We start from the raw sequence: 17,124 nt of genomic DNA, 5'->3' as shown, positions 1-17,124 counted from the left end.
GAAAGTTTTAAAAAGTAACAAAAGGTGACCAAAAAATAAGAAAGGTGATGAAAATAAACTTTAAGCGTAGCAAGAGCAAGAGCTTCTTAAAATAAATAAATGAGGTAGGGAAGATAATAATGGGGAAACAGAACATTGCAGAGGAATTGAATAAATGTTTTACATCAGTCTTCATGATGGAAGGCACTAACAGCAATCCAAAATCACTAAATAAGCAAGAGGAACAAAAGAACTACAATCATGCAATGCTATACAGGGCAGAAAGAAGCCAAAGGCCCCATCAAGTCTCCAATGACTCTTTGAAGATTATCTCACCCTATCCCTGCATTTCCTATGACTGATACACCTAGCCTGCACATCCCTCAACACTATGGGGCAATTTAGCATGGCCAGCCCACCCTAACCTGCACGTCTTTGGACTGTGGGAAGAAACCGGAGCACCCAACAGAAATCCGCACAGACATGGGTAAAATATGCAAACTCGACACAAGTCACGCCTAATGCTAGAATCAAACCCAAGTCCCCAGCACTGTGAGGCAGCAGTGAAAGCCACTGAGCCACTGTGCCGCCTTAACACAATAATACCAATCACTAGAGGTAGAGTTTTAATCAGTAAGGGAATCAACAGTTATGGCGAAAAAGCAGGAAAGAAGAATTAAGGATTCAGATCGACCATGATCTCGTTAAATGACAAGGCAGACTCGAGACGCTGAATGGCCTTTGTCTGCTCTTATGGAAATGATGTCATTGGCTTCAAAAGGTTTTCCTGGCAATGAGAAAGGTTCTACAATGTGAAATGCAAATTTTTCTTTCCTTCAAAGCAATAAAAAACAAACGACTTGGAGACAGTAAAAACTGCAGATGCTGGATGCCAGAGTCAATAAATGTGAAGTAGAAAAGCACAGCAGGTCAGACAGCATCTGAGGAGGAGGAAAATCAACGTTTCAGGCTGAAATCGTTCATCAGAACTGGGGAAGGGGAGGGGATCCCAGAAATAAACGGACTGTGGGGTTAGTGGAAGGGTAAGAGAAATGGTGATCAGTGGATACAGGTAGGGGAGTATTGTGATTGGTCCGTAGGAAAGGTGGAGCAGATGGTTGAGTAGGAAGATGGACAGGTTGGGTCAGGTCAGGGAGGTGAGGAGGACGGGGAGGGCTGGACATGGGATAAGGCTTGGGGTTGGAGGGAGTTTGAAGCTGGTGAAGCCAATATTAAGTCCATTGGGCTGTAAGTTCCCAAGGCAAAATATCAGGTATTGTTCCTCCAGTTGATGTTTAGCCTCACTCTGACAGTGAAGGAGGCCCAGGATAGACATGTCACCAGGAGAGCAGAAGTGGGAATTAAAATGGATGGCACCTGGAAGTTCGTGTTGGTTGATGTGTGCAGAGCGTAGGTGCTCTGTGAACAGATCCCCGAGTCTGCTTTTAATCTTCCTGGCATACACGAGACCACATTCGGAGCAACGGGCACAAGAGGTCAGAATGGAGGAATTGAAGGGGAATTTCTGCCAGATCTGGGAGGATTGTTTGGGGCCTTGGTTAGAGGTGAGAGGAAGGCATAGGGGCAGGTGTAGCACCTCTTGCAGTTACAGGGAAAGGTACCGGGTGTGATGGAGAGGTTGATGGGGAGTGTAGAGCTGACAACGGAGGCACAGAATGAGCGCTCCCTGTGAAAAGCGGACGGGGTGGGGAGGGAAATATCTTGTTGGTGGGGGGGGAGGATCTGATTGTAGATGGTGAGACTGTCAGAGGATGGTCCATTGGGTTAAGAGGTTGGTGGGGTGATACGTGAAGACTAGAGAATCTCCATCCTTTTGTAGTTGGGAGAGCATGGTTTGAGGGTAGAAGTGCAAGAAATGGAGAAGTAGTTGAGGGCATCCTTAATTACAGATGGGGGGGGGGAATGCTACAGCCCCTAATGTGGAGCATATCCGGGATGTCGTGAAGTGGAACGCCTCATCCTGGGAACAGATGTAGCAGATGCAGAGGAATTGAGAGCATGGGATAACAGTGTGGAGCTGGAGGAACTCAGCAGGCCAAGCAGCATCAGAGAAGCAGGAAAATTCACATTTCGGGTTGGAGCTCCTCTTCAGAAATGGGTCCCAACCCAAAACGTCAACTTTCCTGCTCCTTTGATGCTGCCCGGCCTGCTGAGTTCCTCCAGCTCCACACTGTGTTATGAGTTCCTCCAGCTCCACACTGTGTTATCTCTGACTCCAGCATCGACAGTTCTTGCTATCTCTGAGAGCATGGGATAGCGCTTTTGCAGGAGGGTGGGTGAGAGGGAATGTAGTCGAGGTAGCTGTGGGAATCAGTGGGTTTGAAATGGATGTCAGCGGTCAGTCGATTTCCAGAGACGGAGATGGAGAGATCTAGGAAGGGGAGGGACATGTCAGAAATAGTCCAAGTGAATATGAGGGTGTGGTGGAAGGTGTTGGCGAAGTTGATGAACTGCTCGAGCTCCTCATGGGAGCATGAGGCAGCACTGATGCACTCATCAATACAGCGGAGAAAGAGGTGAGGGATGGTCCCGGTCTAGTTGTGGAAAAGGGAATATTCCACGAATCCTACAAAGAGGCCCATGTTGGTGCCCATGGCCACCCCTTTGGGTTGCAGGAAGTAGGAGGTACCAAAGGAAAAATTGTTGAGGGTGAGGAGCAGTTCTGCCCGGCGAATGGGAGTGTCACTAGAGGGGGATTGGTAGGGCCTATGGAAGAGAAAGAAGCAGAGGGTTTTTAGGCCGCCTGTGTGGGGGTACAGGTGTAAAGCTGAGCGTTGGGGACTGGGGAATTGAAAGTTTTCTCAATTCTTCCACGTCTGCCGCATCTGTTCTCAGAATGAGGAGTTTTACTCCAGGACATCCCAGATATCCTCCTACCTTAGGAACCGGAATGCCCCCCCCCCCACCTCTGCAATTAAAGATGCCCTCAACCAAATCTCCTCCATTTCCCACACTTCTACCCTCAACCTCGCTCCACCCAACAGCAATAAGGATAGAGTCCTCTTAGACCTCACATACCACCCCTACGCCTCCCTCTCACTTCCATCCAAGGCCCCAAACAGCCCTTCCAGATCCAGCAGAGTTTCACCTGCACTCCCTCCAACCTGATCTATTGTACCCATTGCTCCCAATGTGGTCTCCTATATATTGGGGAGACCAAATGGGTCCCAACCCAAAACGTCAACTTTCCTGCTCCTCTGATGCTGCCCGGCCTGCTGAGTTCCTCCAGCTCCACACTGTGTTATCTCTGACTCCAGCATCGACAGTTCTTGCTATCTCTGAGAGCATGGGATAGCACTTTTGCAGGAGGGTGGGTGAGAGGGGATGTAGAGTCAGGGACCGGTTCACAGAGCATCCATGCTCTGCACACACCAACCAACCTGACCTTCCAGTTGTCATCCATTTTAACTCCCCCTCCCCGTCCCCTGGCGACATGTCCATCCTGGGCCTCCTTCACTGTCAGAGTGAGGCCAAACATAAACTGGAGGAACAATATTTCGCCTTGGGAGCTTTCAGCCCAATGGCCTCAACATTGACTTCACCAACTTCAAAATCCCTCCACCCCCAGCCTTATCCAATGTCCAGCCCTCCCCTTCCTCCTCCTCACCTCCTGACCTGACCCAACCTATCCATCTTCCTACTCACCTATCCACCTCTCCCTTCCCATTGGCCAACCACAATAACCCCCTACTTGCATCCACCTATCACCATCTCTCCTACTCTTCCACGAGCGCCCCTTCCCTGCCATTTATTTCTGGGCTCTCTCCCCCTCCCCAGTCCTGACAAAGAGTTTTGGTCAAAAATGTCAGCTTTCCTGCTCCTTGGATGCTGTCTGACCTGCTGTGCCATTCCAGCTTCACATCTATTGACAATGAAAGCAAAACGAAGGGAATATGGAAGCAGTTCAGGCCTCACTGCAACCTCCTTAAGTGAATTAAAGAACAGTTGGAATATATAATAGAAATCTGCTCCACTACAATTGATTTGAAACTTCCACAACAGTTAAATTTTACTATCTTTGTTCCTCATGCTCACTCCCTCACATCACTCCCTCATAATGCTTGATCCACCCCAGTTAGGAACCCATTGACTAACGCTAATGAACTGCCATTCTCTGCTTCTTTTGGAATCATCAGTAGTCACGCTTTCATCTATCACATTCCTGAACTCTGGAATTCATTCCCTAAACCTGTCTGACTCCACTCTGTCCCTTCATTTGCGCCACTATTTCAGAACCAACTCTTTGAGCATCTCTCCTAATATCTGTTTATGTGGCAGCTTGTCGGACTCTGATTGTTGACACCCCTCAGGACTATTGTTTTGTTAAGTGTGCAATATAAATGCAAACTGTTGTTGCTCAACTATTTTTCCTGTGTTTGTTCCCCTTATTTTCTCTGATAGCATGGCGCTCAGACTCAGCCCAATGCACTAAACCATTTACCCCATTCTCCACTATCGTTCTCTCCAAATAATTTCAGTAAACAGCAGCAACTCCACAATTTTATCACCCATCAGGCAGATCTTAAAGATGAATAGCTGAGCATTAGCTGTAATTCAGAGTGTCAGATTAAAAGCCAGCCTTTTTGGGCATCGTCATTAATAACAATTATTGTATTCAGTAGAAGTTCTGTTGTACCAGCTATTCCAGGGCCAGAAATGATCATTTTATGCAGCTTAATGACAATCTGATAGATGAGGCAAACCAAGCCTACGGCTGTTTAATTGTTGCTATAATTAGGTAAATTAATTTTCAAATCAGCTGGCCATAGCTCATATCTGTAAAATATAATTTTGGTTGAATGGAGACATAAGAGGATGTGATAGGACAACTAATAATTGTATCCATCATTTTCATCAATATTAACAGTTGTCAGCACTGATTGTATGAGCAGCCATTAACTCTCCCCTTCCTACCAAGTATTTTTGGATTGGATTAAATGAGTAATTTTGAAAGCAAGAGACAGACACAAGTGCCAACTGAATTCAGATATCTTCAGTCATGGTCACTGAAGTGCTTTCTTCATCAGTGTCTGCCTTTTGGAGCCAAAGTTTTATCCTTTCCTTTGGGGCAAAAATGTCATCATTTCAGATCTGGGGCTACTTGAAATCTGGAATGTACAGTCAGAGACAAGGGGAAAGTGGTTGACTCTTAGAATACTGTGTCCAATTTTGGGCTCCACACCTCAGGAAGGACATACTAGCCCTGGAGCGTGTCCAGCGGAGATTCACACGGATGATCCCTGGAATGGTAGGTTTAGCGTATGATGGACGGCTAAGGATCCTGGGATTGTACTCATTAGAGTTTAGAAGGTTGAGGGGAGATCTAATAGAAACTTACAAGATAATGTATGGCTTAGAAGGGGTGGACACTAGGAAGTTGTTTCCGTTAGGCGGGGAGACTAGGACCCGTGGGCACAGCCTTAAAATTAGAGGGGGTAAACTTTAAGCTGAAATGAGACGACACTTCTTCAGCCAGAGAGTGGTGGGCTTGTGGAATTCATTGCCACAGAGTGGATGCCGGGATATTGGATGCCTTCAAAGCAGAGATTGATAAATTCTTGATCTCACAAGGAATCAAGGGCTACGGGGAGTGTGCAGGGAAGTGGAGTTGAAATGCCCATCAGCCATGATTTAAATGGCAGAGTGGACTTGATGGGCCAAATGGCCTTACTTCCACTCCTATGTCTTATGGTCTTATGGTCTTAACTGCCCTTTGGGCAATTAGCCAGCAATGCCCACATCCCAATAAAAAAAGGATCAATCTGCATCTCCTAAACTGGCATCAAAACAGTTGGCTGAACACAAAAAAAAACAAGCATTTTAGAGCAGCAAAGCAAATAAAGCAAAAAAAACCCCTCCTTAATTTCCGCTTGCGTGTTCCTTACCCCTACCATGCCAAACTGGCTGACCTTTCACCTGTCCATTCTAGGAGATGCCGATGCTTATCATCACGCCCTTGATTCTTCTCAGATTGGAATTTGAAACTCTGCTTAGATCAGGCCAATCCATCACTGGATCAACACAGTGGGCCAGATCTGATTGATATTGTCAATGAATATGTGAACCCATTAGGGTCTTCAATTTAAAAACTAAAAGAACTGTGGATGCTGGAAATCAGAAACAAAAACACAAATTGCTGGAAAAGCTCAGCAGGCCTGTTGGCATCTGTGGAGAGAAATCAAAGTCACTATTTTGATCCAGTGACCCTTCTTCCAAACAGGGTCTTTAAAATAACTGGGTAACCCAGGATGAGAGATAATGAGGTGTGGAGCTGGTTGAACACAACAGGCCAAGCAGCATCTTAGGAGCAGGAAAGCTGACGTTTCAGGCCTAGACCCTTAGTCAGAAAACAATCTCAGGATGAGAGATTGTGCAAAAGCGAGTTGTGAGATACAAAATGTCTCCACAACTCTTAAACGTGCTGCATGATTTTTGGTATTAATGTTGGTGTAGGGTGTTAACAAACTCACTTTTCCAGGATTTTGACCTATCAGGAAACCTAAAGTTCCTCACTATTGAAGGAAATAGGGCTCTTTCGTTATGGTTTAGTTATTTGGTGCGGGCTGGGTGTTTGTGGGGAAGCTATATTTGTGTGAAGTGCCAAAGTCTAGAGTTCTACGTCACACTGTAAAATGCCCCTCCACACTTTGAACTTTATTATTCATACATTGTCTCAATATGGCCCCTTTGGATACTGAGTGCTCTTTCTAACCTTTGAAATATGGAGATATCCTATCAACAATGATTTCATGCTAATTTCTCAGATGTTCAATATTTATAGATCATTCATTCTGTGACACTTTTCTATCTGTTTCCATTGTTTTTTGGCTTGATATTGTATAGACCACCAACGTCAAAAGCAGTCTGCTTGGTCATTGAAGAAAAATTAATGCTCAGCGACTCCTGGCAAAAGCCAGAGTCGTGAGAATGAATAAGGTTTGCTATAGAAGTTAATGAGATAAATGTTGAAAATCAATCAGAGCTGACTAGGCACAGCTTTTGAGCTGCTTTCCATTCTAATAATACTTTCCAGTTTCCCACACTCCCTTTTGTCAAATGCTAAGTCTTTACACATGGGCTTCTGACTTCTGCTGCCTCTTAATATTTCAATGTGATGGGAAGCCTGAGAACTCCTGGTTGCTGCATAACCACAAAACTTCACTCTCAGAAGTGGGAGGGCCAAGAATAGGAGAATGTAGGATTGCAAAGTGCAGAAAGAGACCATTTGGCTCACCATGACTGTGCTAGCCCTTTGAAAGAACTATCCTATTACTTTTACTCACTTGCACTCTCCTTCCTAGGTCTTCTCTTGAAAACTACAATTCAATCCACTTCTACCATCTTTTCAAGCAATGTGTCCTAAACCACAATAACTCCCTAATGGCTCTTTTCCAAATTATCTTAAGTCTATGTCCTACGGTTACCAAATCTCTTGCCAGTGGTTGCATTTTCTCTATATTTACTCAACTAATAAGCCTCATAGTTTTGAACACTTTTATTAAATATCCCCTTGGCCCTCTCTGTTCCAATGAGAACAATCCCAGCTTGTGCAGTCTCTCCAAGTGACTGAAAACCCTCAACTCATGTGTCAACCTGGCAAGTCTCCCTTACAGCCTCTCCAAGGCCTTCACAACAGTGGACATGAGGGTACAAAACAATCCATTGTCTCACTTCTGAGGTTTCTGGGTACAAATCTGTACCCTGTAGTTGAAGCCTTAAACCCCGTGTTTTTGTGCACAGCACAGTCTGGAGTTTTCACCTGAAGCACATAATGCAGGTACACACTCTATCTAAGGCACTTAAAAGGCAGCAGGTAATATCTGCCACAGGGGATTGCCTGGTGGTATTAAATGTGTTCTGAGTCTATCCCTTCTCTCCTGGTTGAGGACACATTCAATTAGTCAGGGTCTTTCTGTAAACCTTCGTTTTAATCTTTCAATTTAAATATCTATAGAAACTGCTGGTGTAGTAAACAAAAATGGGCATATGCTTCAAAATCTGACAAAAACGATGGTACAATAGAGTGCAACATAAAGGTAAATACATCAATAACTTGATCCTTTAAGAAATATTGATGGACAAGTATTAATTGATATTTATTGATATGTATTATCAAAAAATGACAAAACAACATCTAATTGACAAAGGACAGATAGATGTATTTCAATGGGGTATAATAGGTATTAATGAATAACTGATGTATGATCTGCAGAAGGTATCTTTGCTGATTAGCCAACACAGCACAGTTTGGGTAGATTAACTCATTTGGAAATATATTTTTATTAAGAGATATTGATGAAGGTGGCAGATGCTTAATACATTGATACACTGAATAATTTGTCTTACTGAGGACTAATAGGCTGACAAATGGTTGACAGCTACTATCAGGTTAATGAGCTCAGTGGCCCCTCACAGCAGGAAGGCTAAGGACTGGTGTTATCTGATGTCCTTTCTTTTGTTCTGCAGGTATGAGGATACTGGTGACGCTGTTGCTGGACACTTTGCCTATGTTAGGCAACGTACTTCTCCTCTGTTTCTTTGTCTTCTTTATTTTTGGCATTGTCGGGGTCCAGCTGTGGGCAGGACTGCTGCGAAACAGGTGCTTTCTCGAAGAGAACTTTACAATGTGAGTATGTCTCACCTCAAAGCCTGGAGGCCACAGTTATCTATGTAAAAGGAATGACCATTTACCAGGTCAATGCACCTATCACACACCCAATCTTAAATCTGATGCTGTCCTACAGTGAGGGGGGGAGTGTGGGAATGCCAGCTCACGTACACAATGCTAGGCAGACCATTGAAACGTGACTGAGGTCCCTGTAAAAACTGCCCTTCCCTCTTCTCTTTGAAGTAGTTCTGATTGTCCTCAAGAGTCAATCACACCATAAGATATATAAACAGAATTAGATCGATTGGCCCATCCAAGTCTTCTTCCATTTGACCATGCCTGATATGTTTCTCAACCTCAATCTCGCACCTTCTCCCCATAATCTTTGATCCCCTTACTAATCAAGAACCTATCTATCTCTGTCTTAAACACACCCAATGTCCTGGCCTCCACAATCTTCTGCTGCAATGAGTTCCATAGATTCACCAACCTCTGCTTGAAGAAATTCCTCCTCATCACAATCCTGAAGGGTCATCACTTCACTGCGAGTCTGTGCCCCTGGTTCCTAGTCTCTACTCTTAGTGGAAACATTTTCTCCATATCCATCCATTCGGGCCTCTCAGTATTCTGCCATTTTCAATCAGCTCCCCTGTCATCCTTCCGAACTCCACCAAGTACGGACCAGAGTCCTCAACCACTGCTCATAAGACAAGCCCTTCATCCCCAGGGTTATTTTTGCAAACCTCCTCTGTACCCCCTCTAAGACCAGCACATCCTTGTTTAGATATGGGGCCCAATATTCCAAATGCAATCATTCCAGAGCCTCATACAACCTCTGAAGTTCGTCCCTACTCTGTATTCTAACTCTATCAAAATGAATGCTAACATTGCATTTCCTTCCTAACTGCCAACTGAGACGCCACATTAAACTTAAGAGAATCTTGAAATAGGACTGTCAAGGTCCTTTGTGCTTCGGATTTCCCATTGACTCTCCCTGTCTACATCTCTAATTTCATGCCAAATACATAACATTATGTTTCCCTGAGCATATTCCATCTGCCCTGTCTTCGCCTGTCCAAGTCCTTCTACAGCCTCCACACTTCCTCAAAATTGCCTGGCCCTCCATCTATCTTTGTGTCATTGCAACCTTGGCAACAATGCCCCCGGCTCTTTCATCCAGATCGTTAATGTATAACATGAATAGTTGTAGTCTCACTTGTTTGCTAGTCGCCAGCTACCATCCTGAGAATGACTCGTTTGTCCCTACTTTCTGCCCTCTACTAGTCAGCCAATCCTCATTCTATGCCAGTCCTTGCCCCATCTCCTTATTTAGCAGCCTCCTGTGTGGCACCTTGCCAAAGACCTTCTGGAAATCCAAATAGATCATATCCGCTGTCCCTCCTTTGACTAACTTGCTCATTACTTCTTCAAAGTGTTCTATTAGATTTGTCAGGCACGACCTCCCCACAACGAAGCCATGATAACTCAGCCATACTTAACCGTGCACTTCAATGTACTCTGCAGCCTAATCCTTAGTAATGGACTCTTAAACCTTACCTACAGCTAAGCAGCCTATAATTTCCCATCTTCTGCCTCCCTCACTTCCTAAACAGGGTAGTTACATTAGTCATTTTACAGTTCTCTGGGACCCTCCCTGACTCAGAGATCCCTGGATGATCACCACCGAAACCTGTACAATCTCCTCAGCTATCTCCTTCAGAAAGCTGGGGTCAAGTCATAGTCATAGAGTCATACAGCACAGAAACAGGCTCTTCGCTCCAACCAGTCCATGCTGACCGTAATTCCATAATAAACTAGTCCCACCTGCCTCCTCCTGGCTCATCTTCCTCCAAACCTTCATGTGTTTATCCAAATGTCTTTGAAATATTGTAACTGTGCCCACATCCACCAATGAATCTATCTGATCCAGATGATTTATCCACCTTAACCTGTCAGCTTCCCCAGGACCTTCTTCTTATTGATAGCTACTACTCTTACCTCTGTCCCCTAGCACTCTTGAAGTTCTGGTGTCCTGCTGGTGTCACCCACCATGAAGGTGATGCAAAGTGCCTATTCAGTTCCTCTGCCATTTCTTTGTTCCCCATCACTGCTTCCCTAGCCTCACTTTCCAGTGGCCCAATGTTCACTCACTTTTTATGTATTTATCTAAAAAAATTCTTGCAATCTTTCATTATACTACTAGCCAGCTTACCCTCATATTTCATATTCTGCTCCCTTATTGCTTTTTGAGTTATCTTGTGCTGGTGATTAAAAGCTTTCCAATCCTTTGGTTTCCCACTAATCTTTACTACATTGTGTGCCTTTTGCTTTTCTGCTGTCCCTGACTTCCCTAGTCATCCAAGGTTGCCTTGTCCTCTCCTTAGTATGTTTCTTCTTACTTGGGATAACTTTCTGCTGTGCCTCCCAAATACCATCATCTTCCCTTCTAATCAACTTTGGCCTACTCCTCCCTCATGTCTTTCTCTTAACCTTTACTCAATTGTAATATCATTACATCTGATTCAAGCTTTCTGCTCTCAAACTGCAGGGTGAATTCTGACTTATTATGGTCGTTACTTCAGCATAAGTTTCCTAAATCCAATCTGCCTCATTACACATCACAAAATCCAGAATTGTCTGTTTCTGAATGGGCTCCAAAAAACCATTTTGTGGACATTCCATGGATTACTTTTCTTGGGAACTGGCACCTAACTGATTTCCCTGCCATCTGCATATTGACGCACCCTAAGATTATTGTAATAGTGTCTTCCTTACATGCCTTTTCTATCTCCTCATTTATTTTCTTCCCCACATCGCAACCACTGCTACGAGGTCTGTATACAACTCCCATCAGGGTTTTAGATAACATGGTGTGAAGCTGGATGAACACAGCAGGCCAAGCAGCATCAGAGGAGCAGGAAAGTTTGACGTTTTGGGCTCATCCAACTTCACACCATGTTACCTCAGATTGTCCAGCATTGACAGTTCCTATTATGTCTCCCGTCAGGATCTTTTTCCCTTTGTGGTTTCTCAACTCTACCCAGACAGGTTCTACACCTTCCAACTCTATATCACTTCTTACGATTGATTTACTTTCATTTCTTACTGACTAGGCAACCCTGCCTCCTCTGCCAATCTGCTTGTCCTTTTAATAGGATGTATATCCTTGGATGTTTAGTTCCCAGCCCTGATCCCCTTGCAGCTCTGTGATACCCACAACATCATACCTGCCAATTTCAATCTGTGCTTCAAGATCATTTACCTTGTTTCATATACTGCCTGCACTTAAGTACAATACCTCAGTCCTGCATTGACCGCCCCCCCCTTTCTCATAGTTGTCTCCTTAGCTGCTGTGCTTGACGTAGATTCCTAAGCCTTTCCACACTCGTCCTATTACTTGTTCTGGAATCTTTAATAACCTCTGCCGAGCCCTTCTCCCGTAATTTTCAATGTGATTGAACCCAGCTCCCCCTGCCTCCCGATTTTCATTCCTGTGAAAATCAACTGTCCCTGGCTTCTTTTCAATTCCTAGTGCGTTCATTAGCAATTGAACACAATTAAAAAGCAACTAAAGTCACAATGGTTTGAACATTTTTATTAACTCAGTGTTGGAAGGAAGGCTGCAAGTGAAGTGATGATTCTTCTGTTTGGCTGGAAGGGTTAGTTTGCTGGATTTTTACCTGAGATCTGTGTTTCAGCCCAGTGATAGCCAACAAGATGAAACCCATTTGTGTCAGAGATAATGGGAACTGCAGATGCTGGAGAATCCAAGATAACAAAGTGTGGAGCTGGAGGAACACAGCAGGCCAAGCAGTATCTCAGGAGCACAAAAGCTGACATTTCGGGCCTAGACCCTTCATCAGAGAGGGGGATGGGGAGAGGCTTCTGGAATAAATAGGGAGAGAGGGGGAGGAGGACCGAAGATGGAGAGAAAAGAAGATAGGTGGAGAGGAGAGTATAGGTGGGGAGGTAGGGAGGGGATAGGTCAGTCCAGGGAAGACGGACAGGTCAAGGGGGCGGGATGAGGTAGTGGGTAGGAAATGGAGGTGCGGCTTGAGGTGGGAGGAAGGGTTGGGTGAGAGGAAGAACAGGTTAGGGAAGCAGAGACAGGCTGGGCTGGTTCTGGGATGCAGTGGGGGGAGGGGACGAGCTGGGCTGGTGTTGGGATGCCGTGGGGGAAGGGGATGAGCTGGGCTGGTTTTGGGATGCAGTGGGGGAAGGGGAGATTTTGAAGCTTGTGAAGTCCACATTGATACCATTGGGCTGCAGGGTTGTAGTTCAGTTTCTCCCCATCCCGCAGTGTCAATTCAATGGAGCCCAAGTTGTATCTCTACATCTCTCAGCAGTAACACTACTAAAAAGAAAGTAAAAAGTTCAATTTTCGTAGCACCTTTCATGTCATTTTACTGCCTGCTTTTGAATGGATTTCAACATTGTAATGTAGGAAATGTGAAAGACAAATTGTACACAGTGCTATGATAAGGAAGGGTTCAACTGTTGTGAGGATAACAAAGTGTGAAGCTGGATGAACACAGCAGGCCAAGCAAAGCTTTTGTGCTCCTGAGATGTTGCTTGGCCTGCTGTGTTCATCCAGCCTCACACTTTGTTATCTTGGATTCTCCAGCATCTGCAGTTCCCATTATCTCTGATCACAACTGTTGTGAGGAATTTGGAGAGATAAATATTATCTAGGACGGCAGGAATCACACCCCCAGTGCTCCTTGAAATCATGCTATGGGATCCGTTCTATCCAGTTGACAGCCTGTACTTCGCATCTCATTTGAAGTATTTTCCCTCTGACAGTGCAGCACTCCCACTGCGCTACACCGAAGCAAGATTTTGTGCTTCATTCTCTAGAATAAGACCCATGACTTTTGATCTTAGATGCAGGTAGTTACTATGAAGCCAAGAATAGAGTAATAAGTTATACTATGTGTACATAGGAGCATCGGGTCACCTTTCATTCCATTATTCACTGTTAGCATAAAATAATTTTACACCTATATTGCATTCCTTCTTCAAATTCTCATTCCTTCTCTCCTAAAGATAGTAGCTTGTCCTTTGCTATGGATTATCGGCCCAGATATGGGTTCAGAAAAAATATTGCCTGGAAAGGAGGAATTAATTTATTGTCATGTGCACCGAAGTACAGTGAAAAGCTTTGTTTATGAGCGGTACAGGCAGATCATAGTAAGCAAGGATTTACAGATCAAAAAGACTTAGACAGAGACACACGTTACATTGCACAGGGCGTGCACTAAGCGAGATCAATTTTATTTGATGTTATAGAGTCCATTCATCAGTCTAATACCAGCTGGGAAGAAGCTGTTCCTGAACCTGCAGGTTCGTGTATTCAGGCTTCTGTATCTTCTGCCTGATGGAAGAGGTTGTAGGAGATCATCACCAGGTGTTGATCTTGGATAATGTTGGCAGCCTTACCATGGCAGTGAGCCATATAAACAGAGTCTGTGGATGGGAGGATGGCTTCTATGATGTTCTGGGCTGTGTCCACCTCCTCCTGTAGTTTCTTACTGTCCTGGGCAGAGCAGTTGCCATACCAGGCCGTTATACACACGGGCAGTATGCTTTCAATGGTGCATCTGTAGAAGGTGGTGAGGGACCTATGGACATGCTTAGTTTCCTGAGCCTCCTGAAGAAGAAGAGGCGTTGTTGTGCCTTCTTGACCGTCACATCCTGTGGGACAAGTTGTTGGTTATTATCACTCCTAGGAAGTTGACACTGTCCACCCTCTCAACCTCAGTTCCATTGATCTAGATGAGGTGTGTTCTCCTCCTTTTTTTCTGAAGTCAATGATCAGTTCTTCAGTTTTGCTGACGTTGAGAGGCGGGTTGTTCTCATTGTACCATGCCACCAAGCCCTCTATCTCCCTTCCATGTTTAGACTTCTTGTTAGATATCCATCCCATATGGTGGTCTCATCAGCAAACCTGTAGATGGCACTCATTCAGAATTTGGCAACACGGTCACAGAATCATAGAATCCCTACAGTGTGGAAACAGGCCATTCGGCCCAACTCTGCCCCTCCAAAGAGCATCCCACCCAGAGCCATCCCCCTACCCCTGATTTCCCATGTCTAACCCATCTAACCTAAAGAGCCCTGGGCACTATGGGCAATTTAGCACGGCCAATCCGCCTAGCCTGCACATTTTTGGGCTGTGGGAAGAAACCCACACAGACACGGGGAGAATGTGCAAGCTCTACACAGACAGTCACCCAAGGGTGGGTCCCTGGCGCTGTGAGGCAGCAGTGCTAACCACTGAGCCACCGTGCAGTCATGGGTATACAGGGAGTACAGTCGAGGGCTGGGGATGCATCCCTGGGGGGCTCCTGTGTTGAGTGATATTGTGGAGGAGGTGCAGTTACCTATCCTCACTGATTGCTGCCTATGGGTCAGAAAGCTGGGGATCCAGTTGCAGAGGGTTGTACGGAGGCCAAGGTCACAGAGTTTTGAGGTCAGTCTGAAGGGGAGAATGGTGTTGAACGCAGAGCTGTAGTTGTTATAAGGAGAGGATGGATAGGCTGGGATCTTTCTCACTTGAGCGTAAAGGGTTGAGGGGCAACTCATATAGAGGTTTATAAAACCATGAGGGATATAGATAAGATGAATGGCAGATGTATATTTCCTACAGTCAGCGATTTCAACATTAGGGAGCATATGTTTAAGATGAGAGGCAAAGAATTTAAAAAAAGACATGAGGGGCAACTTTCTTCAACTCAGCCAGTGGGTCATTTGTGGAATGAACTTCCAGAGTAGAGCTACAATGTTTAAAAGACATTTGGATAGGTACATGAATAAGAAGTGTTTGGAGGGATATGGGCCAGGAGCAGACAAGTGGAACTAGTTTAGTTTGGGATTTTGGTCAGCATGGACCAGTTGGACCGAAGGGCCTGTTTCCATGCTGTATGACTCTATGATGCTGTGATAGTCTGCTAGGCAGGGCTGGATTGGGAATGTGGCTGTGGGTGACTGTAATTAACCTTCTTCTCACCCACTAGCCTGTGCAACATATTTTCCAGACCATACTTGCAATCCTCCTGTGGTCAGTTCAGTCAGCTCAGTCCAAAGTTTGGACCTAGAGGCCCCTTGAAATTTTGTGGTTGAGCTTGCACTGAGGAAATGTGTGTGTGAGTTTTTTTTGCCTCTCTCTCTCTCCATTTCTCTCTCACACACTTTGCAAAGTGCTCTTTACGATCTCCCACCTCTGGCAATGGCTCGTCCCCAGTGAGAGACCCTGCTGTGAAACACATGTGCACTGTAAAAGGTGAATCATTAGTGAACGGCCGTGGGCAAGTGACTGCTTGGATCAAGATAAGACACTTTGCAGATTTTGGATGATGAGGCAAGTAGGAAATAATTTGAATGGAATTCTATGCAAGCTCAGAAGTACATTTAGAACAGGTGTGGGTTCATCTGGAATCCCCTAATGAAGTTGAAGAAATGTCCTTGATGAAATGTCTTGTGTGGTTTTTCACCCATCCATATTCTGAGGATTGACTGCACTATGAAGAATCTTCCTGCACTGAATTCTCTACTCTGCTGCTCATAGATGCCAGTCCTTGGTGTGATATTATCCATCCATTTTGTCTTGTGTCTCCCTCCCCCTTGTTGCCATCTACTGGAGCTGATGATCACCATCTTCCTTTCCCCAAGCCCCACCCAGAACATTGAATCCAACAGATTCCTGAGGTAGAGATCAGTTACTGCGAAAATCTCCTAAAGTGCCACCTGATTTTTATTTTCCTACAGCCACTTAATTGTCTGGGGGAGTTCCTACTATGGAGCTGTCTTCTGGACCAATGGATAACCTGACAGGGAAAAAAAAATCTGTCGATCCAAAATGTGATCAGCTGTGACTCAGTGGATGGAACTCTCAACTCAATACATCACACCAGAGACATAATCCAGGCTAGCACAGAGAATCTGCTGCCCAGGGAGAGCCGCAGTCTTAGAGATAGGGAAACTAAAGTTCTGTCTATTCTCTCAGGTGAATGTAAAAGATGTAACAGTATTGAGAGGAACAGGGGAGTTGAACTCAGTGCGCTGACAAACATTTATTCCTCAAAATCACCCAAACAGAATGTCTGCTGAGCTATCCCATTGCCATCTGCTAGATTTTGCTGTGCTAAAATTAACTGTCATGCTTCCATATATTATAACATTGTCTACACCCCCAAACCTATTTGACTCCTGAGAATTTTGGAGCACTTTGAAGACATGAAAGTTTCTACACAAATGCAAGCTTTTTATCTCCTATTTAGAGGGACAATGTTTCTCTCAGTATTGTCCTCTCCTGTTATCAAAGTGTAAGTGCTTGCCAATCGCCTCATAGCAATTTATCCAAGGACTTTCTTCAGGATTGAGCTTTGTAGTAAATGTTGGCGTCTATGACCAAGGGAAAACCTCCCAGTTTAGATTCTGACCTTACTCCATGCCCGTATGTTCATATTGTAGCAGGAGTTATGACATAGTGGGGATCTAGTGGTGTAGCGGTAATG

General features: G+C 44.8%; 1 protein-coding gene across 1 annotated transcript in view; it reads left to right on the top strand.

The window, feature by feature from the left end:
* cacna1g (calcium channel, voltage-dependent, T type, alpha 1G subunit) overlaps positions 1 to 17,124 on the top strand; it is a 465,891-nt gene that overhangs the window by 51,399 nt on the left and 397,368 nt on the right. Inside the window, exon 4 of the mRNA XM_048554900.2 lies at positions 8,467 to 8,626. Within this exon, the coding sequence (XP_048410857.1) occupies positions 8,467 to 8,626 (160 nt within the window). The remainder of the gene's footprint in view (positions 1 to 8,466; positions 8,627 to 17,124) is intronic.

This window comes from Stegostoma tigrinum, chromosome 22 (assembly GCF_030684315.1).
Source record: "Stegostoma tigrinum isolate sSteTig4 chromosome 22, sSteTig4.hap1, whole genome shotgun sequence".
Classification (NCBI taxonomy): Eukaryota; Metazoa; Chordata; class Chondrichthyes; order Orectolobiformes; family Stegostomatidae; genus Stegostoma; species Stegostoma tigrinum.
The sequence above is the reverse complement of the archived record's forward strand: the minus strand, read 5'-3'. Positions and strand labels throughout refer to the sequence as shown.